Genomic DNA, 27,650 nt, shown 5'->3' with positions numbered 1-27,650 from the left:
CCTCCCCTGCTCATGCTCTGTCTCTCTCTCTCTCTGTCTCTCTCTTAAAAAATAAACATTAAAAAAAAAAGTAGGCCTAAACTGGGAAGAGAAAAATTCAAGTGAGAAACAAAGATTTCCTCAGGACTTTCGGAAGGAAGAGTATCAAATGCTGCAACAGCTCCTGAGACCTTGCGGAGTGGTACTGACGGCAGCGGTGGACAGTTCTGGAAGGCCAGGCTCACTTCAGAGTCGCTTGCTCATCGGACTCCAGAGTTCCGACACAGACACTTACCTCAGCCAGCATATACACGGAGAGAAGGGTGATTCCGAAATTGTACAGGGTGAGGGTGCCCCTGAGGGAGAGCGCATGTCTGTTCTTCATGTATTTGTTACCCAGCCATATGGAAAGCAGATACAGGACAGTAAGAACAAAGGTAGGAAGGTAAGAGTCCAACATGAACCATCCTCTGACTCGAGAATCTGAAAAAAAAAACATATACAGTGAAAATCCTAAAGAGTAGCACGCTTCTGTTTAGTTTAAAAATATTATCACATATATTTAAAACGTTTTTTGGGTTTTTTTTCTTTTTTTTTTTTTTCTTTTTTTTTGCAAAGGTAGGACATGAGTGTCTGGAGTAGAACAGGACTCAATACTTGCACACACTTCAAGATGATCACCACAGTAAATCTAGTTAACATCCAACACCTTACATAGTTACAAACATTTTTTTTCTTGTGATGAGAACTTAAAACAATTTTTTTTACATTTATTTACTTTTGAGAGATAGAGATAGACACAAGCACAAGGAGGAGGGACAGACAGAGAGGGAGACAGACTCCTAAGCAGGCTCCAGGCTCTGAGCTGTCAGTGCAGAGCCCAACGTGGGGCACGAACTGACAAACTGTGAGATCGTGACCTGAGCCGAAGTTGGACGCTTAACCGAGGGAGCCACCCAGGCATCCTGTAATGAGAACTTTTAAGACCTGTCACATAATTGCATGTGTACATACCAGATACAACAAGCAACAATACGACACAGCCCAGAGGAGGAGGCTAGGCTTGGGTCACAGTTCAGAAGAAGAAACCCCTGGGGCAGAAGTAGTTAAGGAAGGTCTCATGGAGCAAACAGGGCTTAGGCTCAACACTGAGTGGCAGGAAGAGGTGATCAAGGGAGGAGGTAGGAGTTCTAGCGTCTCCTCTGGAACAGTTACTGTGTTTCTTTATTCTAACTCTGTAAGTAGGAAGTGCTGTCACGCCATTCAGTGAATGAGAAACAGCTCCGAAAGAGACAGGAAGCTGCCACAGCCACACGGTAGTGGGCAGCAGCAGTGGGCAGCACACTGACTTCCCCTGTGAGGTTCGGCGCACTTCACCTGGTGCTGCCTTCCTCGGCGGAGTCTGAGTAGGCAGGAGAGCAAGGGAACTGACCGTATGTTTGAGCTCACACAGCCCACCCCCCTCAGCATGCTGAGGACCGCTGGGCGGTGAACCAGGCAGGGTTTAGAGCTCAGTCAAGCCAGACCAGGGGACTGAACACAACCAGCGCGGGAAGCTGAAGACTGCAAAGGGAGAGCCTTGGAGCTGATGATTAAGAGGGGCGGGCAGAGTGTATGATCGAGGACCGAAACCTGACCATGGACCAGAAGTATCAACAGCCAGGAGGCAAGAACCAAGACACACCAAGTGTTCCTTGCTCTGGACAGTGAAAATGTCAAAGTCTAAACAAAACACACATAATAGATCTACAACATAGTTAACGTCTGAAAAGAACTGTAGGCACAAAGTGATTTTAGTTCTCTACACTGCTCTCTTTTGTTGTTTCAATAAAGCAAATAATTTGGCCCACAATGATGAAAACTGGCACGCTGTTTGTGATCTCTGTAAATGCAGGTGGAAGGAGCCAGTTTCTCCAGCAGATCAGGCCCTTTTTCCTCTGCTCTTCCCACGTCTCCGCCCCTCTTGCTGCTCCACTCTACCCCTCGCTCGCCAGCCCCCCTCACTCTGCTCTGCCCGACAGACGGTACAGAAGGAAGTGCCTTCTCAGGCGCTGTCCCAGCCAGCGTTCTGTAAACTCCTCCAGTTGTGACACATAACAGGACCGGGAAGGAGCTCATTCATCTCAGCACTCACGTGACCAGAGACTGCCTTTCACATAACTTGGAGGTAATCACTGGTCGTAAAAGTCTGTGCCATGAGCCACTTCCTAATGCTCACCTCTGTATCTAAATCCGATGCACCCATGGGGCGCCTGGGTGCCTCAGTAGGTTGAACCGACTCTTGATTTTGGCTCAGGTCATGATCCCAGGGTCGTGGGATGGAGCCCTGTGTCGGGCTCAATGCTGAGCCAGCTAAAGATTTTCTCTCTCTCCCTCTCCCCCACTCATACTCTCTCTAAAAAAAAAAATAAATAATAAAATACAATACATTCTATGCATCCTCTAAAAACCAGATAAACATCCTGCCTTTGGAAGGGAGCCATTTCCTACTCCCCTTTCCCACAACAGCTCTCCACCTGCATAACAACGTAATGATAATTTTATAATTAATGTGTTATTAGGGCTGGAACACTGTTAGCATAGTTTTCATTTACTGAACACTTACTCTGTGCCAGGCACTGTCCAAGTAAAGCTTTGTACATGTATTAACTTACTTCATTCTCAAAGCAATCTAATTATATAGTTGATATTGCTAACAGTTTTGTTGAGGTACCACTGATAAACCTGCACATACTTAATGTGTGTAACTGGATGTGTTTGGACTCAAACACCCTTGATGCCATCACCACCGTCCAGGTAACAGACGCATCCACCACTGGTGACGTTATTATCACCAGTTTGTGTTTGAGAAAAACTGAGCCACAGGGAGTTAAAAAGTTAAATATTTATACTACACTGTTACCCCACCTCCTGTTATGGTGCTATAGATTGAACCAAAAGATATGGTTAAGTCCTAATTCCTGATACCTGTGACAGTGACCTTACTTGGATATAAGGCCTGACCAAATTAGGAGGACGTCGTACTGGAATCGGTGGGCCCTCGCTCAGGGACTGGTGTCCTATATGACATGGGGAGACGTGGACACAGGGACACAAAGAAGAGAAGCCATGTGAAGCTGGAGGCAGAGAACGGGGAGATACATCTCTGAGCCAAGCAATGCCAGAGGTTACCGGCAACACCAGAAGCTGGGAGAGAGGAAGGGAGCACTCTCCACTGGAACCTCAGAGGGAGCACTGCCCTGCCAGCACCTTGATGACAGTCCTGCAGCCTCTGGACTGTGAGAGAATCAACTACTGCTGTTTTAAGCCACACAGTTGTGGCACGTTGTTACTACAGCCCTGGGAAACTGATACATGTGGTCTGTTTCACAGCTCTGTGGTTATTGCCGAGATGGCAGTCTGACCTCCCCTCTCCAGCAGACGCTCTGGGAGGGGGCAGGCTGACCTCCCCCCTCCAGCAGATGCAGCAGATGCTCTGGGAGGTGGCAGTCTGACCCCTCCCTCCAGCAGATGCTCTGGGAGGGGGCAGTGACCTCCCCTGTCCAGCAGATGCTCTGTGAGACAGACCCTGGGTCTCAGGCTCCTGCTGTGTCTCACCCACATCCACGGAGTTCTGAGTCATGCAATCTGTGTCAATCGGCAGGATGAATCCAGGGACAAAACTAATACAGCACCTCAAGTGGTTTGTTTTCTTTTGTCACATTTGTTCCAACCCAAAGAGAGGAACAAATACTTGTGATAAGATTTATCCTATTATCTCTGCGACATTCAGTGTTGGCTCTGCATCAGGTACTTGCCCAGGACAAGATCCCCTGACGCTAATGTGAAAAAGGGGCTTGCGGACACCCAGAAATCGGCTAGGTGGCCTGCCAGTCAACTTAAGCTTGTGCCACTTCTGGGAAGGGGAAATGGATTCTTGACGGCCCAGACGCTAGACTCCCGTCACCGTAGAGGTCACCCGACCCTGTTGTCAACTGTCAATCTTCCAATCTCCTCGCCACAAAGAACCTTCCATAAACATAACCAGAGCTGAGAAAACAACCACAATCCTCGCCTTACGTGGACCCCTATCCACACAGTTCCAGATCACAGCAATCTTGGCAAAGGCGCAGCTCAGTGTGAGCAGAGAGACTGCTGCTTCACGCTCTAGTGCAAGTGTCCGGTAGAGGCCACGGCCACCGGAAGCCCTGCGTGCCCTCTACACGAACCGCCCTCCTCCGCACCCGCGAGAACTGTGAGGCAGGGGTCACATTCAGCGCGGGAGCTTAGGAGATACAGACCCTGCCCTGCCCACCCCACGGGATCGCCACGAGGATGCCACGGGGGCGGGGGAGAGACTGAAAATATTTTTAAAGCTCTAATAATCACAGAGAATCATTATTGTCAAAACCATACAAAGAGTCATTCATCGGACATTTATAAAGCTAAGCGGGGGCTGGAGTGGTCTAAGGAATCGCTACATGACGCGGCTGAGAGATTTTTGAGAGACGGGAAAGCCTCCTCTCCCTCCACCATTTCCCTAACCCGACAGTGCTGCGGCAGGAGCGTGGAGAGAGCCACAGATTTTCCACGGTTTGCGAAGCGGCAGGGCTCCAGCGAGACGAGACATGCCGTTTGGAGAAGTCACTCACTGGTGAGCTCTGGGGTGTGACTGAGGCACCCACGGCAGCGGAAGCGGAAGCAGCGCTGCAGGGGGCGGTGCTCTGCGCTCAGGAAGCGGGCGCAGGGGGCAGGGCGGCACGCCGACGGATGACCGCGCGCACACGCTCCACGCGCACACACGCCAGCCCGCAGTGGGGAAGCTGGAAGGTGTGTGGGCGGTGGCGCCAGAAGAGAAAGTGGTCCGGGTTAGCAGGAAGCTACGACCTGCTGTGGTGGCCAGAGACACCGACGGAAAGGGCTATGTCCTTTCCTACATTCTGTCCCTGCTCGTGGCTCCTGGACCTTTAGTCCCAGGAAGCTTGAGCAGGAGCACGGAGGGTTTCTAGATGTTCTAGGAGGAGGATTATCAAAGGGGAAGGCACTTAAATCTCTAAATGTTAGGTACCATACTGTTGTCAAGATACCAGAGCCTGGGTGGCTCAGTCGGTTAAGTGTCCAAGTTCAGCTCAGGTCATGATCTCGCAGTCCCTGAGTTCCAGCCCCGTGTCAAGCTCTGTGCTGAGGGCTTGGAGCCAAGAACCTGCTTTGGATTCTGTGTGTGTGTGTGTGTGTGTGTCTCTCTCTCTCTCTCAAAAATAACAAACATTTATTAAGAAAAATAAGCAGAATTGACAAAATCCTCTTCTACAAGTAAATAGTTTCCTTCACATGAAGTTCTCAAGTAGCTTACTCACCTCGAGGTCCAAACATATTGTCCAAAAAAGCATTGATTTCATCATCAAAAGCCTTTAGATGCTCCTGAAAAGATAAAGAAAACATTATTTAACTGGGTGTTTGGGGAGCCTCAAAGCAGACATGCAGTTGTGGGACCTAGCTTCAAGCACTTGCGGCTGCAAAGGTTTCAGGTTAGTAGACCCGTTAAACACAACGTCATCCTTCACAAACTTGTGTGGATTCGGAAGGAGGAGCCCTGAAAAACTCGCCTGGTACATTTTTAAACATTGAAGGATTATTGACCTTAATTCCTCTTCCCTCTAAAATGATTAGAGGCAGAAGTTTTTCCATAAGCAACTTCTTTTGTTGCAATTAACCGGAGTCATGTGCAAGCAACAGGGAGGGTCTACCCCTGCAGGATACAATGTAACTGTTAAAGGAAAATTCAGCTGAATTGTATTTTCTAAAGCTCAAGCTAAAGCTTTAAAGGGGACTCATTTTCGAATAAGGAAATTAAGCACTACAGCTATCCATTTCCATAATCTGAAAACTTCTATATTTAGCTTGTTTTCAAAACTTTTCTTATACATGAACATACAGTTAATATTACAATAAACAGTATCTCTAGGGTACATCAGATTATTACTGTCACTTTATCTGGATTCAGGTTGGGATAGAATTTCTGCTAAGAACCTTACGGTTGCTAAATTGGTTACCGGCTCTGGATTTAGCTCCCGTTCATGCTGGTGTGCTATTATATTGCCCAAAATACCTGCTAGGGTGTTCCCTGACCCTGCCTACAATGGGCTAGTGCACCTCCTCAAGCAAAGGGAAGAAATGACAAATTTTCCCAGTGTTTCTAGGAAAGGGATCTTTGATAACAATTTTGGGCCAGTGGATTGGTGAGCTGAGTGTCAGCTCTCAGGATGTTCATCTAGAATATTCTCTATAAACAACTGCTGGAGCGCTGTCAAAACATGTCATTTGCAAAGAAAGCGTGTCAAAGTTGAGAAGTGACTTACTGGCATCTGAAAAGAAGACCTGATGTTTGATGATCGGCCTCTTCCATTTAGACCTATTCCTTATTTGTGACTTTGATCCTGAGAGAATTTCAAGGAAACTTAGGTATTTGGGGACTTAAGCTGGAGAGAGTGGATGAGGATTTAATGACTGGCATCTGCGAGCACCTACACCTGCTGGCCATGTACTAGGACCTTTATTATTTCATAATATCTCTATACAAAGTATTTGGGTTAAATGAAGATGGGAAATTTTTACAGAGTGTTTTGGTTTCCATGAAGGATATCTCAGGAGACCTCTAGATTTCAAAAGGTCACTAAACTTACATCTCAGTGTGAGTTGAGATTTGTGTTGCCATCAGAACAGAACAGCAGATCTGTCCGGAGGCCTCTCATTCTTGAGCAAAGGTCCCATCTCACTGATGGATCCACCTTCATAACAAACACCAGTGAAATTTTCCTCTCATTGCCACATCCACCCACATGTTTAAATGTTTCAATCTGTTTGCTACAGTCCAAACTCCATTTTCCAACATCTGCAGGTCTAAGAAAACTCTAAAGGTCACAAAGCCTGTATTCGTTCTATAATGATGCAGATTTAGTCACAGTGGAAGACCAGAAATAAAATAGCGGGGAAGATAATGAAGAGAGAGCAGGGAGTGAAAAAATGAATAAAAAAGGGCATTCCACACCACTACACTGATAATAAAACCAGACAAAGACACTCTAAAAACACAACAAAACAAAACAAAGAAAAACTACAGGCCAATAGCTCTGATGAACACAGATGCAAAAATCCAACCAAATATTAGCAAATCAAATTCAACAATACATTAAAAGGATCATTCACTACAATCGTGGGGTTTATTACAGAGATGCAAAGGTGGTTCAATATTTGCAAATCAATTTGATATATCACATTAACAAATGGAAAAATAAAAACCATGTGATCACCTCAAGAGATGCCAAAAAGGCATTTGACAAAATACAATATACATTCATGATGAAAAAACTCTCAACAACGTGGGTTTAGAGGGCCCATACCTCAACATAATAAAGACCATATTTGAAAACCTACCAGGAGCTAACATCGTACCTAACAGTGAAAAACTGAAAGCTTTTGCTCTGAGATCAGGAACAAGACAAGGATGTGCACCCCCACCTTTATTTAAGGCAGTATTAGGCAGTCATAGCTGTAGGAAATCAGACAAGGAAGTAAAAGGAATCCAAATTGGTAAGGAAGAAGTAAAAGTGTCACTATTTGCAGATAACATGATGCTAACATATAGAAAACCCTAAAGACTCTATCAAAAATCATTGAAACAAATAAACTTGTAAGATAAAAATTAATATACAGTCTGTTGCATTTCTATACACTAATAATGAACTAGCAGAAAAAGAAATTTAAAGAACAATCCCATATACAACTGCATCAAAAAGAATAAAATATCTAGAAATAAATTTAACCAAGGATGTTAAAGACCTGTCGTCTGAAAACTATAAGACGCTGATGAAAAAAACTGAAGACAACAGAAACAAATGAAAAGATATACCATGCTCATGGATTAGGAATTAATACTGTTAAAATGTCCATACTACCAGAACAATCTACAGATTCCATGCAGTCATTATCAAAATACCAATTTTTTTCCACAGAAATAGAATAATTATTAAAATTTGAATGGAACCACTAAAGACCTCAAATAGCCAAAGCAATCCTGAGAAAGAACAAAGCTAGAAGTATCACAAGCCCAAATTTTGAGATAATACCTCAAAGCTGTTAGTAATCAAAACAGTATGGTACTGGAATGAAAATAGACACACAGATCAATAGAAAAGAACCCAGAAATAGACCCACACTTATATGGTCAATTAATCTATGACAAAGTAGGCAAGAATATACACAATGGTAAAAGACAGTCTTTTCAATAAATGCTGCTGGGAAAAATGGAAAGCTACAGGCAAAAGAGTAAAAGCAAACCACATTCTTAATACCATACACAACATTAAAATGGATTAAAGACCTAAATGTGAGACCATAAAACTGCTAGAAGAAAACATCAGCAGTAATCTCCTGGACACTGCCCTTACCAATATATTTATGGATGTCTCCTCAGGCAAGGGAAACAAAGGCGAAAGAAAACCATAGGGACTACACCAAAAGAAGAAGCTCTTGTACAGCAAAAGAAAAACCATCAAGAAAACAAAAAGACAACCTACTGAATGGGAGAAAATATTTTTAAATGATATATCTAATAAGAGATCAATACTCAAAATAGATGAAAAACATGTATAACTCCACACCAAAAAACAAATATTCCAATTAAAAAATTAGCAGAGGACATGAATAGACATTATTACAAAGAAGACAGACAGATGGCCAAAAGACACATAAAAGTTGCTCAACATCACTAATTGTCAGGGAAATGCAATTGAAAAATGCAATGAGATATCACCTCACATCTGTCAGAATGGCTAGGATCAGAAAGACAAGAAATAATCAATGTTTTGGTAAGGATATGGAGAAAAGGGATCCTTAATACACAGTTGATGATAAAATGGTGCAACCACTGTGAAAAACAGTATGGAGGTTCCTCAAGATTAAAACTGAATAACCATATAATCCAGTAATCCCACGATTGGGCATTTCCCCAAAGGAAATAAAAACACTAATTTGAAAAGATATATGCAGCTCTATGTTTATTGTACTGCTATTTACAATGGCCAAGACATGGAGGCAACCCAAGTGTTCATCAAGAGACGAATGGACCAAGAAGATGTGATGTATATATACACTGGATTAGCCAGCCATAAAAAATGAGATCTTGTCATCTGTGACAACATGGATGGACCTAGAGGGTACTAGGCTAAGTGAAAGAAGTCTGACAAAGAAAGACAAATACCACACGATTTCACCTATATGCGGAATCTAAAAAACAAAACAAAAAATATACTTAAATACCGAGAACAAACTGGTGGTTGCCAGAGGGGAGGTGGGTGAGAGGACAGGCAAAACACAAGGGATTACGAGGTACAAACTTCCAGTTATAAAAGAAATAAGTCATGGGGGTGAAAAATACAGTCAAGAAATATTGTAATAACACTGCACGGTAACACACGGTGACTACATTCACCATGGTGAGCACTGAGTACTGTATGGAACTGAATCAATATGTTGTGTATCTGAAACTAATATAACACTGTATCTAAATTATACTTCAGTAAATAAAAATAAATAGAAGGGACATTCTAATCTTTTAGTCATTAATATATTGATTCACTAACCAATTATGAACATTAAAGTGTGAACATTACTATGTGCCAGCACCACGTTAGATGCTGAAATACAAAGTCAAATGAGACATGGTACTCACCTTTACACAGGATAACAACAATAATAAAGACACCGCCATAAAAAAAATCCTCCAATCTGTGACAACATGGATGGGCCTTGAGGAGGGTACACGTAAAGCATGCTGGGTGGTTTCCCCACACTAGCCCCATAGCCCAGGAGCAAACTGCATTACATGCAGCACTTCGGTCAGTCAGCTAACATTCTGAACGGCCATTATGCGCTAACACTTTGTCAGACATTGAGGACAAAAAAGACATAGTGGTCAACTCCAAAGCCTACAGACAAACTGGGAAAGTAAGACACACAGAGAAAGGCAAAGAGCACACAACCGAGATGAAGGAGGTACACAGAACCACCACGGTGATGGAAGACACTGCAGGAGGGAGGACTTCCGGTGGGTAGAGTTCGAGCAGATTGGGAGAGAGGGGAACAGCACGGCCCTTAGACCCATGCAAGCGAAATGCAGTTCTCCATTCTGTAGAGGGCCCCACGCTGGCTGCTCCTCGGCCATGCCCCTCTACACAGGATTTTCTATGAGCCAAGGACGATGCCCACCCATGGCTACGGCTCCCCCTTCAGACTATGATCCAAGTCCCCCAGGCCACAGAACTCCTCGCCAAACATTCTCAACCCCACTTCTAGAACAGCCTCAGGGATCTCCCCTTGCCTACACAGGAATAAAGTCCACGCTCCATGACTTTATCTTACTGAAGTACACTTGACAAACAGTGTTACATTAGGTTCTGTGTACAACACAGCAATCTGACAACTCTATAGGTTACACTGTGCTCCCCAAAGTGCGGCTCTCATGCCACCATCCAACACTAGTACAGTATCACTGACTACATTCCCTAAGTGGGATCTTTCATCCCCATGACTTACCCATTCCACGATTGGAAGCCTGTACCTCCTACTCCTCCTCACCCATTTTTGTCCATTCCTTCACCCACCTCCCCTCTGCAACCATCAGTTTGTTCTCTGTATTTGTGGGTCTGTTTCTGCTTTTGTTTATAGTTTTTTAGATTCCACACCTAAGTGAAATCATATGGTATTTGTCTTTCTCTGTCAGATTTCTTTCACTTAGCATAATGTTTTCTAGTTCCATCCAGGTTGTCACAAATGGCAAGATCTTATTTTTTATGGCTGAGTAGTACTGCCCTGTTGATACAGATCACATCCTCTTTATCCATTCGTATAGTGATGGATGCTTGGATTGCTTCCATAGCTTGACCATTGTTAACAGTGCTGAAATAAACACAGAGGTGCGTATACCTTTTTGAATTAGTGTTTTTATTTTCATTGGGGAAATACCTAGTGGGATATTCCATGACTTTAAGTTTAATTTATGGCTGTGTATAACAATACCTGGAGGATGGAGGGGTGCCCAGGTGGCTCAGTCTGTTAAGCGTCCATCTTTGGCTCAAGTCATGATCTCACGGTTTGTAGGTTCGAGCCCCGTGCTGGGCTCCATGCTAACAGCTAGCTCAGAGCCTGGAGCCTGTCTTCGGATTCTGTGTCTCCCTCTCTCTCTGAACCCTCCCCTGCTCACGCTGTCTCTCTCTCTCTCTCAAAAATAAGTAACATTAAAAAAATATCTAGAGGATGGAAAGATCAGAAGTACAGCCTTATTTGTGTATTCCTGCTTGCTTACCACGGCTGCTGAGAATGTTAAATAGCGCAATACATTGAAAATTTCAGCAGTTTGGTAAAAACATATGATCTGGAATGCTACTTTAGGTATATTTACCTAGGGAAAAATAAAACATATGTCCTTGCAAAGACTTGTACACAAATATTTATGGCAACTTTATTTTTAATAGCTAAAAATGAAAACCTCCTGAATGTCTATCAACAGGTAAATGGGTAAACTGTGGTATATCTACACAACAAAATATGACTCAGCAAAAATAAAGGACAATTGATGCACAGATAACATGGACAGATCTCAAAATTATGATGTTGCATTAAAGCTAGACAGAGAGAGAGAGAGACAAAGAGAACATACTGTGTGTTTCCATTCACACGAAATTCTAGGAAATATGAACTATATATGTGACAGAAAGCAAATCAGTGGGTTGCTCAGGGGCAGCAGGATAGGAGAACAGAATACCCTTCAAAAACGAAAGTGAATGGAAACCAATTTGACAATAAACTATTATAAAAAAAACGAAAGTGAAATAAGGACAGTTTCCTATTATGTAGCAGGCAGAAGTACACTGCGATGTATGCCGAAGATGTGCCTCGCGCCACAGGGAGAGGGGTCCATGGAAAAGGGCTGACGGAAGAGACTCGGGAACACCCGACATGGAGCTATCTAATGGAGGAGCCAGAACTCAGGGCAAGCCAGGCCCCACCGTCTCATGACAAACACCGTGCCTGCCACCGCCACCCCGCACGCCGTGCTCCTCGGCACCAGCGGCCGCAGCGCTGCAGAACACCCCCGCGATGCCCTGCACCTGCTCCGGGCCCCACTGCCAGCGGGAAGACCAGCAGTGGAGGCCGCGGCCAGCCGCCGGAGGCCACCTCGCTGCACTGGCTCCTCGCACAAAGCTGAGACCGGCTTTCCCGGCGCTGTGCCGTGCAACTCCCGGGGCCGGTGGACACGCTCGCCATGCGCTCCTGCCTCGGCTGCCATTTTCTGAGAGGACTTGGAAACAGGAGAGCTGGGAAAGGACACTTTTCTGCCACCACGGTGCTGACTGGGACTCCTACCCAGTCCTAACAGTGTCACTGGAACTGCATGCCGTCCTCCCCTTCCTTCCTTCCCTCATTCCTTCTTCATGTTCCTTCATTTGTGTTTTAGACATTTTGTGGGTTTCAGCTTTTATCTGTCGTTGGTATTATATCATATAATGCAACGATTCAAGATCTTGGTGCTTGTTGATAACAGTTTTGTTGATACAGTTTCATGGAACATTTAAAGACACTTAATTTGATCCGAATAGTCATTTCCCACCACCAACTCCTCCCTTACTTCTTTTAAAAAAGGGGAAAGGTCATTAAGGTCATGAGACAGACTGTTAAGTTTGTAAGGAGACACAGGATCCAAATCCTTACTTTAAAACAAAAACAAAAACATTTCAGAGAAGATGAAATCTGAAGCATTCGATAATGGCAGGTCAGGATATGGGATCCAACCAGCGCAGGAATATATTGTTCTCAGACACAATCTGAAACCTTCCTGGGCCCCTCAAGGTCAAGGTCTAGTTGTACTGAACTGAGAGGGAGCTGGCCTCTCCTTCCACAGACAAGGGACACAAACAATTACTGTCACACAAAGAGGCTCCTGTATTGTTCCTAGGGCTCACAATGGCTGTCTAATATTGACGGTTCTGATGGACCCTCAGGGATGGTTGCCAACCAGTCTCTCATGTGTTTGAAGAATCAGAATGTGTTTACATCTGTGAATGAAACTAGAAGGTTTAGGGAAGGGCTAAAAGTGAACACAGGAAATTCTTTGGCTTTCATGCAGCTGACATCACACAACCTAGATTTGCGTGTATTTTACACGAAACACCTACCGGCTCAGCATCTGGCTCCCAGCGCTGTGCTCTGGAGGAAGCATCTAAGTCAGTCAGAGGAAATGAAATAGGGAATTCTTCGGCATGTGCAGGGACTCAGAATTGTTATTACTTGTTTAATGGAGTAATTTTCATGAGACTGAAACCACCTAAGCCAGGTTTTGAGGCATCCGGGGGAACATACTTGGTTACCACATCTGACGATACACATAAATGAACTAACCATGGTGGAAGAATCATCACAGCACCTGGTACTCAGACACGCACGCACCGGCACTGGACTGTATTATCTAGGATTTTCACAACAGCCATGCAAGGTGGGTATTCTTCCCAATTTTCAGATGTGGAAATTGAGACCGTGAGCTCACGACTGGCACTGTTGGGTGAAACGGGAACGAAGTGCAGTAACAATCAGTGTCTTTGATCCCTCCGGAGCCGGAGGTTTCGGAGCTGGGGTGGCAGCGGAAGGGCTTTGTGGAGCCCCTGCTTGCGTTTCCGTGCTGCCCTACATCTCAGGACAATAAGCTGGCAAAAAAAGAGAGGCTGATTTTATCTGCATCCTGGGGACCCCTGAGGCTCAACGACAGTTTCACTCAATTAGGGAGATGAAAGGTTTATTTAGAACAAAATGTATTACTGCAGCTTTGGTTGCTGTGTTCCGCTTCTCCCAGGTGGCCCTTTGTCTCTTTTAGTTCAGTGTCTGGTCAAATGGCAACCCCTCAGGCGCTTCCCGCATCCCTCTCTCGGGCCTAATTACAACGGAAGGAGGAGAGCGTCTGCTCTGTGGTGTCCTGGTCTGTGATGCAGGACCATACTCCATCTCTTTACCTGCTCTATTTTTTCTTGACCACATTTATACAAACTTTCACTGGCTAGTTTGCTGACTGTCTGGGTCCTCCAATTGGCCTCCAAAAGGCCTCTTTGTCCCCAGTTCTAAGAACAATACTGGCAAATAGTGAGCACTTAATACTTAGTGCGAATTAACGAAACTCATTGTTCTAAACCTTGACAGCATTCATTTGATACTTACATCCGTGTTACTTTGCATTCCCACCTACACTTTCGTACGTGCAGTCTGGCTTCCAACACACCGTGAAAGACCCTCTTAACACCCGCTATCTCAGCAGGGTATACTGGACTCAATTTTATTTTTTGAGTTTTTCAGAAGATTCTTTCTTCCAAAAAACAAAGAAAAAAATGTGTATATTTTAAAAGTAGAATAAGAAGTGTTCCATTTTGCAGTTAACATGAGTCCAATGGACCCTTTTATAAACCTGAATACCTGTGGGATCGTAGTAATCTTTTATTTTCTGTATTTTCAAAGCATTTTGCTATTTAATCATCCCAGGAATTATCTCATTCATCAATCATTTAACTCTGTGCTGAAAAATAAAAAAACGATGAAAATGCCTAGAAGGAAATGAAATAATCACATAAGCTTGCACGCTTGTGCACTTCCTTGTTACTCTACCCAAGAAATGGCATCATGCTTTAATAGAAGAGAAACTTGGAGGCATCTTCATAGCTTTTTAAAGCCTTCATTGAACACACCTGAAAGTTCAGAATTTTTCATGCTTAAACTAACTATCATACAAATCACCTGAGGGTCCTGGGAACTACACATTTTCATTACGTTAGTCTGGGCGGGGGTGGGGAGGCCCTGAGAGTCTGCATTTCCACCAAACTCCCAGGTGAAGTCGATGCTAGTGGTCTCAGATCACACTTTGAGTAGCAAGGATTCAGACTAGGGTGTCTTGAAATGTGTTTGGAATATAATCAAGGTATTAATGATTTATGTGCTTTGATTATAAAAATACCAAGGTCTAGCTTGCTTGCTACAAACCTACTAAGTAGTTTATTACATATTCTACCCCATGAAATTCACGCTTGCTATGTACCATTGTATCACCACTCACTGCATAGGCATTTTAGTAACTAACTCTACAAACTCAAGACCGTGTCCACCCTATTCCTAAGAGCAGTAAAATCACTGGTTCGGTTGTATTCTCCTTATGCTTGCTGTATCTGAATCTGGTATTCTGAAAGTGCCTACTCAGGGAAGAGTGCAGACAGACTGGCCTCTTCTGATGAGGCTGTTTCTACAGGCATCAGGAGATGCATCCACTCACTCCGTCAGTCAGTCCTTGTCAACAAGCATCACCAGGTGCTCTTCATGTTAACTGCTGTCCTTATACATCCCATGCTTATCCAACTACTCGGTTGTTGTTTACGTACATAGGATTTTAAACTTTGGTCCTTTCTGAATTTATCGTGTTTTAGTTCCACCTTTGTGCTCTGATAAGATTATCCAAATTCTGGACTTTCAGGAAAAATGGTGGAGTACAAAGACCCAAAGCCCATCTATACCCAGGGATACAATTAGAAAACACCTACCTAAGTGTAAATAACCCAGAAAATGACCCAAAGACTGGCAGAACTGACTCTCCACAGCGAAAAGTAGAAAAGAGACCACATCAAAAAGGGCAGGAAGGGGAGAAAGCAGTCAGGAGCCTAAGTGACTCATGAGACTGTCCTTGGGAGGAGAGGACAGCACAGGTCTAGAGAAGGGAGAGGAGCAGACCCACATCAGTCACCCCAGACACGGGACCCACACTGGGAAGACGGATCCTCAAAACGTTTGGCTTTGAAAACCAGAGGGACTTAACTGCATGAGTTCTTGCAACCAGTGGGCCTTAACACCTGGAACTTTTTTTTTTTAATTTTTTATGTCTTTTATTTATTTTTGAGGGACAGAGAGAGACAGCGCGAGCAGGGGAGGGTCAGAGAGAGGGGGAGATATACAATCTGAAGCAAGCTCCAGGCTCTGAGCCAGCTGTCAGCACAGAGCCTGACGCGGGGCTCGAACCCACAACCGTGAGATCATGACCTGAGCTGAAGCCAGCCGCTCAACCGACTGAGCCACCCAGGCACCCCTAACACCTGGAACTTTAAGAGTCAGCGGGCTGGCTCTGGGAGAGCCAGAGGGTGTGAGGAAATGGAGTTTGCATCCTTAAAAAGCATAACCAACAGCCCACAGAGATCTAGTTTAGAAGCAGCAGTTTGAAAACCCCCTGGGACATACTGGGGAGGTGGGGGGACTTTCTACTAATCTCAGAGCATGTGCCTGAGGGGCAGGGATCTTTAGGAGACATCTCCAAGAACAAAAGATTTGGCAGGTGCCGTTTCCCTGCCCCTCATTCTCCTGTGGATTTGCCTCCTCCGGTAAGTCCTGGCTCAGAAGCCATCCAAAGTGGTCCCATAAGCTTGGCCGTGTGCAAAGAGGCTCAATAGGAGACAACACCACTCCAGAGTGACTCCTACACTGGGGTGAGGGGAAGGTAGCCACGCACACTAGACCTACAGCGCAGCCATGGGCTGGGCGCAGACATCTGGTCTGACTGCAGACCCTGGCCACATACAAAAGCTTCTCAGGGCACAACACAGGGAGAGCCCCCTGCAGTTTGGTGCTAGTGCATCCTAGACATAAGCCTGGTCTGACTCAGCTCAAGCCCAAGGTGCCTCAGACTGGCCCACTAACAACGCAGGGACTAAATCCTGCCTACGACAGGCAAAGAGAGCCACTGAAGACAACTAAAGGTAAATGAGGCTCAGCCACAAGAGCACGAGGCACAAAACACGTAAGAGACACCCCTGAAATTCCAGGTTCTGATGAACAGGGGGCATTGCACTGCAGGGCACTACAGGACCCCTTCATGAGGCCACTACTTTCAAGAGCAGGAGATATAGCTGACTTTTCTAACACGTAGAAACAGATACTGGGAATTAGATAAAATGAGGAGCTAGAGAACTATGCTCCAAATGTAAAACCTGGACAAAATCACAGCAGAAGAGCTAAACAAAATGGAAGTCAGTAATATGCTTGGCAGAGCATTTAGAGGTATGATCATGAAGGGAAGCCTAGGCGGCTCAGTTGGTAAGCATCTGCCTCTAGATTTTGGCTCAGGTCATGATCTCGCAGTTTGTGAGTTTGAGCCCCACATCAGGCTCTGTGCTAGCTGTGTGGAGCCTGCTTGAGATTCTCTCTCTCTCTCTGCCCTTCCTTCACTCATTCTCTCTCAAAATATATAAATAAACTTAACAAAAAAATTATAAAATGATTATAAAGATACTTGCTGGGCTTGAGTAAAGAATGGAGGAACTCAGTGAGATCCTCAACAAAGATAAAAAACATGAAAAAGAACCAGAGATGAAGAACTCAATAACTGAAATTAAAAATAGATTAGATGGAAGAAATAGACTAGAGGAAGCAGAAGGAAGGATCAGTGGCCAGAAGGACATAGTAATGGGAAGCAGTAATGCTGAACAAGAGATACAGAAAGAATAACAAATAAGAATAGATGAAGGGAACTTAGTGACACTATCAAGTATAACAACATTCCCATCATAGGGATCCCAGAAGAAGAAGAGAGAGAAAAGGGGGCAGAAAATGCATTTGAAGAAATAATAGCTGAAAACTGCCCGAATCTTGGGAAGGTAACACATACAGATCCAGGAGGCACAGAGAATCGCCCCCCCCCCCAAATCAACCCAAGGAGGTCCACACCAAGACACATTAGTAATTAAAATGGCAAAAAGCAGTGATCAAGAGAAAATTTTACTTATTATTATCTTTTTAACAGGAAGTTAAATTTTCTGCAAGAGTAAAATGATACAGTTTTATATTTGGGGCCACAGAACACTGTAAAAGATCTATATATTTCACCCCATCCCCCAATCCAGTTCCCTTTTGGTAACCATCAGTTTGTTCTCTATTGTTAAGAGTCTGTTTCTTGTTTCTCTTTTTCTTTTTCCTTTTGATTGTTCTGTTTTTTCAAGTCCACATATGAGTGAAATCATATGGTATTTGTCTTTCTCTCATTATACCTTCTAGCTCCATCCATGTTGTTGCAAATGGCAAGATTTCATTCTCTTTATGATTGAATTCGATGTATATACACATACATATACACATCTTCTTTATCCATTAATTTATCAATGGGCACTAGGGCTGCTTCCATATCGTGGCAATAAATAACGCTGCTGTACACACAGGGGTGCGTGTATCCCTCTGAGTCAGTATTTTTGTACTCTTTGGGTAAATACCCAGTAGTGGGATTGCTGGATCGTAGGGTAGTTCTATTTTAACTTTCTGAGGAACCTCCATACTGTTTTCTATCACAGCTGCACCAGTCTGCATTCCCACCAACAACGCAAGAGTATGATAAAGAGAGAATTTTAAAAGCAGCAAGAGAAGAGAGTCACACACAATTTTCCAAAACCTTTGAAATGTAGCAAAAGCTCTTTTTAGAGGGAAGCTTATAACAATATAGGTTTACCTTATCTACCAAGCAGTCAGGAAAGTCTAAAATAAATAAGCAACTTAATTGTACACCTAAAAAAAGCTATAAAAATAATAACAACAAAAACCTCCCAAATCCAGTAGAAGTAAGGCAATAACAAAGATTAGAGCAGAAATAAAAAGAAACTAAAAGCAACAGAGAAATGAAACCAGACACTGGTTCCTTGAAGAGATCAATGAAACTGATAAACCTTTAGCCAGACTCAACAACAAAAATAAAGGGGGAGGAAGGTAGAGTGCTCAAATAAAATCAGAAATGAATAAAGGGAAAAAACAACCAACACCACAGTACTGCAGAGATTATTAGAGAATACTATGAAAAATTATCTGGCAACAAATTGGACAACCTAGAAGAAATGGATAAATTCCTAGATAAACATATCACCTCCCACATGTGAAGCAGGAAGAAACAGAAAATTTGAAAGGACTGATTACCAGCAATAAAACTGAAACAGTGCTCCAGAGGCGCCTGGGTGGTTCAGCTGGTTGAGTGTCCAGCTTTGGCTCAGGGCATGAGCTCACAGTTCGTGAGTTCGAGCCCCACATTGGGCTCTGAGCTGTCAGCACAGCTTCAGATTCTGTGTTTCCTTCTCTCTCTGCCCCTCTCTCACTCACACTCTGTCTCTCTCTCAAAAATGAATAAACATTAAAAAAGACAAAATAAAACTGAAGTAGTAATCCAAAAACTCCCAACAAACAGAAGTCTAGGACCAAATGGCTTCCCAGGGAAACTCTACCAGACATTTAAAGAAGAGTTAATACCTATTTTTCTCATTTCAAACTGTTCCAAAACAGAAGAGGAATGAAGACCTCCAAATTCATTCTACAAGGCAAGCATTACCCTGGTACCAAAATCAGACAAAGACACCACAGAAGAAGAGAACTACGAGCCAATATCCCTGATAAACATGGATGCAAAAATCCTCAACAAAGTATCAGCAAATCGATTCCAATCATACATTAAAAAAATCATTCACCACAATCAAGTGGGATTTTTTCTTGTGTTGCCAGGGTGGTTCAATATTCACAAATCAATCAATCGGATATATAACATCCACAAGAGAAAGGATAAATGATATTTGATCATTTCAAAAAATGTGTAATAAGCATTTGACAAAAAAGTACAATATCCATTCATGATAAAACCCTTAACAAAATGGGTTTTAAGGGAACATACCTTAACATAATAAAGGCCATATATGAAAAAGCCACAGCTCACATGATACTCAGTGGTGAGAAACTGAGAGCTCTTCTCCTAAGATCAAGAGGAAGACGTCTATTCTCACCGTTTTCATTCAGCATAGTTGGAAGCCTGACCCTACCCACAGCAATCAGAGAAAAAAGAAATAAAAGGCATCCAAAATGGTAAGGCCGAAGTAAAACTTTCACTGTTCACAGATGTCATGATACAATATATAGAAAACCCTAGAGACTCCCCCAAACTATTAGAACTGGTAAATGAATTCAATAAAGTTGCAGGATACAAAAATCAGTATACAGAAACTCGCTGCATTTCTATACACCAATAATGAATTAGCAGAGAGAGAAATTAAGAAAATAATCTCATTTACAAGTGCAGTAAATAATAAAATACCCAGGGACAAACTTAACTAAGGAGATGAAAGACCTGTACTCTGAAATCTACAGAACACTGATAAAAGAAATGGAAGATGACACAAATGGAAAACTATCTCATGTTCATAGAGTATAAGAACAAATACTGTTAAGATGTCCATACTACCCAGAGTAATCTATAGACTTAATGGAATTTCTATCAAAATGCATAGTATTTTTCACAAAACTAGAACAAATAATCCTAAATGTTGTACAGGAGGTATATGCCCATAGAAGACCCCAAAGAGTCAGAGCAATCCTGAAAAAAGAAGAGCAAAGCCACGGTATCACAACCCCAGATTTCTAGATATACACTACAAAGTGACAATCATCAGAACAATATGGTCCTGGCACAGAAACAGACATATGGATCAATGGAACAGAATAGAGAGTTCAGAAATAAACCTATACTTATATGGTCAGTTAATCTATGACAACGGATGCCAGAATATGCGAATGGAAAAAGACCGGTCTCCTTAAAAACTGTGTTGGGAAAACAGAGTAGGTCCATACAAAAGAATGAAAAGTAGACAACTTTCTTACACCATAAGCAAAAATAAACTGAAAATGGATTAAAGACTTACCTGGGAGACCTGAAACCACAGAAATAATAGAAAAGAGCACAGGCAGTAATTTCTCTGACATCAGCCATAGCAATATTTTTCTAGAAATGTCTTCTAAAGAGGCAAGTAAAAGAAAAGCAAAAATAAACTACTAGGAATACACCAAAATAAAAAGCTTCTGCACAGCAAAGAAAACAATAAACAAAACAAAAAGCCTACTGAAAGGGAGAGAAGATATTTGCAAATTCTATCTTTGATAAGGGCCTAGTATCCAAAATATAAAAAGAACTTCTACAACTACACACACAGACACACACACAAACCCAAATGATCCAACTGAAAAATGGGTGGAAGACAGTCACATTTTTCAAAGACAACATAGATTATCAACAGACACATAAAAAGATGCTCAACATCAGTCATCATTAGGAAGATGCAAATCAAAACCACAATGAGATATCACCTCACACCTGTCAGAAAGGCTAAAGTCAAAAGCATAAGAAACAAGAAGTGTTGGAGGGGATGTGGAGAAAAAGGAGCCCATGTGCATCACTGGTGATATTACAAACTGGAGCAGCCACTGTGAACAGTATGCAGGTTCCTCACAAAGTGAAAAATGGAATCCAATAATTTGCTACTGGATATTTATCCAAAGAATACAAAGACATTAACTTAAAATGGGCTAAAAACTTAAGCCTAAGACCTAAAACCATAAAACTCTGAAAGGAAAACACAAGCAAAAAAGCCCCTTGGCCTTGGTCTTGGCAACACTTTTTGGGAGGACACCAAAAGCACAAGCAACAACAGCAAAAATAAATAAGTGGGACTATATCAAACTAAAAAGCTTCTGCAAAACAGGAGAATCAGAAACAAAATGAAAAGGGAACCTACAGAAAGGGAGAAAATATTTGCAAATCATGGATCTGGTAAAGAGTAATATCGAAAAACATATAAAGAACTCACAGAACTCAGAGAAACAACAACAAAATACATGATTAAAAAATGGAGAGAAGAACTGGACATCTTTTCAGAGACATAAACATGGCCAAAATGCACACGAAAAGGTGTTCAACACCACCAATCATCAGAGAAATGCAAGAGTACATGACATATCACCGTACACCTGTTAGAATGGCTCTATCTTCGAAAAGATTTAACAAGTGTGAGCCAGGATGTTTAGAAAGGAAACCCCCATGTACTATTGGTGGGAATGTAAATTGATGCAGTCCCTAAAAGATAAAAAATAGAACTACCTTATGACCCTGCAATCTCAGTTCCGGGTATGTATCCACTTCTGGGTACGTACCCACAGAGATCTCTGTGCCTCCATGTTCACTGCAGCATTGTTCATAACAGCCAATTTATGGAAACAACCTAAGTGTCTGCCAGCAGTTGAATGGATACTGATGACATGGTTATATTTTTTCAATGGAATATTGTTCATCTATGAGAAAGACAGAAATCCTGCCCTCACAACAACTCAGATGAACCTTGAGGGCATTATGCTAAGGAAAGTAAGTCAAAGAAAAACATGGAATCTAGATGAAATCTAAAAAAAGCTAAATCATAGAAATGGAGAGCAGAGTGGTAATCCCGAGGGGCCGGGGGGTAAGGAAAATGGAGAGATATTGGTTGAAGGGTACAAACTCCCAGTTGTAAAACTAACGAGTTCTGGGGATCTAAGACACAGTACTGTGAATAGACTTAACAACACTGTATCACATACTTGGAAGTTGCCAAGAGTGTATCTTAAATGTCTTCACCACAGGAAAGATTATGAGTCAGGATAAAGGTGTTAGCTAATGCTATGGTGATAATCATTCTGCAACAGATAAGAGCATAAAATCACCACAATACAATGTCATATGCCAATTACATCTCAGAGCTGGAAGAAAATAGTAATCAGCTCAACTCTCTACCGTAGTTGGCAGTGTTTGGTGAAATCCTGACTCTTCTATTAATTATGCTAAACTACCAAAACTCAACTACCTTCAAAAGATCAGTAACATCAGGAGCTGTGTAACATTTCTCTACAGGTTTTCAGAAATGCCTGGAGAAGGAGGGCGCAACAGGATCTTTTAGTTACTCCACTCTGCTTTGCCCACTAGCCCACACCACAGGAAAGGGTGTCTGGCTGAAGAATGGCCTGCTCCCACAGAAGGATTTTCCTTCACTCAGAACAAATAAACCCAAACAGGACTTCCTCATGAAGGTCTGCAGCAGTCTGTCCTCAGAGTACTGGTCAGATTACAATTTAGTTAACAGTAAAAATAGGATGTTTTTTTTTTCCCTCTAGTAGATTGTAATTATACAAAAATCAAAGCCCTAAAGCAAATCTAGTGCAGCCTCATTATTTTTGTCATTGTAAGTGTTGTTACTGTTGTCATGAACATTCTACTACAGTGCAAACAATAGAGCGCTCAGAGGAAGGCAAGTTCACCTTATGAGCAGACTGATGAAGGTAGTCGAGACACATATACTATGCATTTTGACCTTGATCCTTGGCATCCACCTGAATGGTGGGGAAGAATTTACATTTTGTTTGGCACAAAATCTGAAGAATTTTAAAAAACCAAAATAATTGTTACTCAGGTCTTTGGCTGACCGGGCCAAAGTCCAACCACCTCTACCCACTTTGCTAAGCGTCCTCTCCCAGGTGCCTACGTGCGGGTGCACCCTGTGCTCTCGGCACATCGAAGTACCCAAAGTCCCCCCAAGGCCTCATTGTCGGTCTACCATTGAAGGTGTTCTTCCTTCTGCCTGGATGACTCCTGATAGGTTTTTGGTTTTGCCTGACCACTCTTTTCCCAAACTGGTCAAGATCCTCTGTGCCTGGCACACACTAGGCACTCAGTAAACATCTGTGGAATGCATGTAGTAATAAATGAATGAGTTTGTCAAAATTATACCAGGAACGGGACTAGCAGGTATCAGGGGTCCACTTTTGACCTCCTTTTTCTTTCACAAAACTCTCCCGACAGGTTTAGAGAGTTCTCAGAATCATGTATATATGAATAAAGCATGGTAAGTAAAGAGCGTTGAGGAGTGGAGAGGGAATGGAGACACTGAAAGAGATCTGATAAAGTATCAGTGTAATATCGAGCAGCGGGACGCGGCAGAAATTCCATAACTGTAAAGAGAACCATGACCAGTGGAAACCGACTAGCTGAACTCTAAACTAAAATATTTTTGTTCCAGATTTAAAAATTTATTTTGGTAGCGATCATGAGCGGGGGAGGGGCAGAGAGAATCGCAAGCAGGCTCCACACTGTCAGTGCAGAACTCGACATGGGGCTTGAACTCACGCTGTGAGATCATGACCTGAGCCGAAATCAAAGACTTTCGCCACCCATGTGCCCTGTTCTAGATATTTAAGAGATGACGATCAGCTTTTAAAAATTACAAATTTCAGTGATGTACTTGAAACAGTTTTCCAGAATGCCGTCGGTGGTACCTGTATCCAGTCACCTGCCGTACCTGTCCATGTGGGGGCGCTGCTGGCTCACTGCCTGGCTTCCGCACGGGCTGCAAACTGCTGGGGCAGGTGCACTTGGCACAGCAGCCTGCGCTGCACCTCGGCAGGAAACTCATCCTACGGAGGCTTACAGGTCAGATACTGACCTGTCTCAGTAACAAAGCTTTGCACACGAGAGGAGTAACGTTACGAGTTGTTACCTGGGACTCTTCATGGTTCAGGCCCCGGTGGGTCCCAGGGAGAAAGAATGTACTGATGAAAACATAGGATGTGCTTCAATCTACCTAAGGTATCAGGGCTGCAGGAAGTGCTCTGCAGTCTCTCCAACACAGAGCAGAAGGTAGGAGACAGGCATTCTCCTCAATTTTCCCACCGACGACTGCGTGGAATCCGGCCCCCGCAGGGCTCCTCCGCGCCAGCAGTGGGACCCGGCACAGTCTGGGAGACCCGATGTGAGCCCCAGCCATCTCTGGAAAGCAGGGCGCTGGCCATCAGCAACCTACAGATGTAGCGGTGGATGTCTGGTGTGGTGGCATCAGCCCTGCCCCACAAAGGGGGATCTGCGCAAGAGGAGTATCCCCACAGATGTCCCGGAATAACTGGCCAGAATTATCCACGAACGTGAACTACTGAGAACTCCTGAAAGAACTGCCTGGGAATGGGTGTATGTCAAAGCAGGGAATTTTGAGGAGCTGGGGAAGGAACTGGCAAGATGTAAAAAGTAGTACAAAGTACTGTGAGCAAGGGCTCACGTGCGGATCTCTGGAGCACAGAATGGACCCTGGTTAACAAAGGTAGGAGACAAGTATATCCCAAGTGGTTAAGTCTTGAGGTTTGAAACACCTTAAAAATATATTCATAGTGCCTAAATGATCTGTGAATTAATTCACTGGTCCCATAGATATTCACCAAGTTTAAGGAAACTTAAATTTTACTAAACAAATAGGTATTCATAATGGTGAAGATAATAATATTAGTTTATTTCCAGTTTCCTCGCAAATTACGGCCTTCTCTCCAAGAGTATGGAAATAAAGTCCAAAAACCGACTGCTTTCATAACATTCTGGGCTCATTAAAAGATACCGAATAACTTGCCAATTCTGAGTGACGAAAATGAAATCTGCACAAGGAAACAAAGAGTGTCAATTTCATAATTAGAAAAGAAAGTCATTCAGTGATTCAATGCTGAATATGTAAGGAACAAAAAAAGCTAGTAGCAATGCCGCAAGGTTGCAATTCAAGATCCTTATAGTGATTATTACAACTTCTACTTCCACAGGAAGTCGAGAGTGAACACAAAACTCCTTGGAGATTTAATCCAAAGCCAGATAGTTGTATCCAGGACACCCTGGAACTGGACCAGTTTCTGAATTTGGGGACATGGGGAAGAATAAAGTCCTTTCACAATTAACAACGGCAATGAAAGGAGATTCTGTTTGTATGTGCCCTGGTTATCAAGTACAGACCAGAGGGGAAGCAGGTTGGCTATTCTGCATGTGTAAGTGGTATTCTTTTGAATGGGAGAACAAAGGACAGCTTTTAATGATTTCTTGGAGAAAAAAATGAGCCAGATTTTATTTCTAATTTTTTAAGCAATAATCATAACTACTGGTTTCTGTATATTCTATTTACTTCTGTATACTCTAAATATACCTATAGTTTCAGTTTACTTACGGTAAAGTCAAAAGGTGTATTCTTTTATTACTAATACTCAGCCAGAGGCAATATGCGAGTCGTATAGACTGTTCTAGATCTTTCTTCTTTCAAGCTATAAAACTGGCCATCTTTCAAGCTATAAAACCAGCCAAGAAGGGGATTTATTGAACAGTGTAGATTTTTTTCCCCTGATAAATGAAATCCTTATCACGCACTTGTCTGTTTAGCAGGTTAATGTCATAAAGGAGCAGGTGATCCACACTTCACTGAGTTAAGTCTTCTCTAGGAGGTGGAGGAAAGACATACAAAGGTATGCTTGCATTTTAGTCCAGATAACGGCAAATCAAATTGAGCACCATTGAGAGGCTCTAAGGTGAAAATAAATCATCAAAAGGCAAAAATGCCTGAGCTGGGGGAGGGGAGAGGGAAAAAGGGCTTTGTTGATGTCCACATAGCCTTTATGATGGTTAGAAAGTTTTACAATCTGATTTTATATATGTGAATCTCATGTTATGAAGACCATCTTCTGGAATAATGCCCTAATGTAAAGAATTCATCAACATTCAATCATCAACCCAACGTGGTCTCCCAAAATACCTTCTGCGGGAAGGTGGGGGAGAATCAAGAGGTGACAATTACTATCGATTTTACAGATGAGAGGCAGATGACAAAATGATTACAACTGTACACCACGTGTGGCCACACTCCTTGCCTCTGTCAAGACATTGTGTCAAAATAAGGAAAATTAGGTAAATATAAGTCTCTGACTCCCATTTTTCTCATTAGCACCGCATCACACAGTCTTCCCTCTAGGTTCTTCTTGAGCTACTGTTTGAACCCTGCTAAATGAGCACTTTAATAAAACATTAGTATCCTTTTTCTTATTGATAAACCATTTCTGTTCAGTGGAGAGCAGAAAGCCGTTTGTAGTGGTTTCCCAGTGCTCCTGAAGCTGTGAAATAGAGGCTTCAAGCCTCCCCCCCGGCAACCAGAGAGCCGCCCTACTCTCGGCCCATAGAAAACTTCCGAAGCCACTACCGGAAATACAAAACACACAGTAAAGTAAAGGAGAACCAGGGTGAGCCCTGTCACGTCAGGCAGTTCATTCATTTGACAAGGCCTCAGCTCAACGGCATGCAAGCAAGGTCGTCTTTCCGAATGCTTACTGTCAATGAAACTTTGTTTTTTGCTTTTATTAATTTTTTTACTTTTAATATTTTACTTTTCAGTGTAACTTTTAATTGGGTAAAAGAAATGCTTTAAAGTGAATGCCTATTTGAAACAATTATAAATGTATCATAAAAATAGAATAGAGAAACACAACCATTTCAAGTCATATAAACAAGAGCATATTACCAAAATTTCTTTAAAAGGTATGTGCATCAATCTATTCCTTTGAGTTCCATAAAGTAAACATATACAAGGTACACTGTTAACTTCATGAGCTTGTATTTTATTATGTTTTTAAAGTTTTATTTATTTTTGAGAGACAGTGTGAGCAAGGGAGGGTCAGAGAGAGAGGGAGACACAGAATCCAAAGACAGGCTCCAGGCTCTGAGCTGTCAGCACAGAGCCCGATGTAAGGCTCAAACCCACAAACCTGAGCTGAAGTCAGACGCTTAACTGACTGAGCCACCAAGATACCCCGTTGATCTTATATTTTAAAAATATTTTCTTGGTGGGTCTGGGTGGTTCAGTCGGTTAAGCAACTGACTCTTGATCTGGTTAAGATTCTGACTCTTGATTTCGGTTCAGGTCATGATCTCCTGGTCATGAGTTCAAGCTCTGCATAGG

General features: G+C 42.8%; 1 protein-coding gene across 1 annotated transcript in view; it reads right to left on the bottom strand.

Annotated features, from left to right (window-relative positions):
- ELOVL2 (ELOVL fatty acid elongase 2) overlaps positions 1–24,317 on the bottom strand; it is a 40,421-nt gene extending 16,104 nt beyond the window's left edge. Inside the window, exons 1-6 of the mRNA XM_029943138.1 lie at positions 24,204–24,317; positions 14,019–14,123; positions 12,024–12,316; positions 10,824–10,914; positions 5,316–5,379; positions 275–462 (exon numbers count right to left, since the gene is read on the bottom strand). Coding sequence (XP_029798998.1) covers positions 275–462; positions 5,316–5,379; positions 10,824–10,914; positions 12,024–12,316; positions 14,019–14,123; positions 24,204–24,317 — 855 coding nt within the window. The remainder of the gene's footprint in view (positions 1–274; positions 463–5,315; positions 5,380–10,823; positions 10,915–12,023; positions 12,317–14,018; positions 14,124–24,203) is intronic.
- Positions 24,318–27,650: the final 3,333 nt, after the last annotated feature.

Source organism: Suricata suricatta, chromosome 7 (genome assembly GCF_006229205.1).
Source record: "Suricata suricatta isolate VVHF042 chromosome 7, meerkat_22Aug2017_6uvM2_HiC, whole genome shotgun sequence".
In the NCBI taxonomy this organism is placed as follows: Eukaryota; Metazoa; Chordata; class Mammalia; order Carnivora; family Herpestidae; genus Suricata; species Suricata suricatta.
This window is presented reverse-complemented; position numbering and strand designations above follow the sequence as displayed.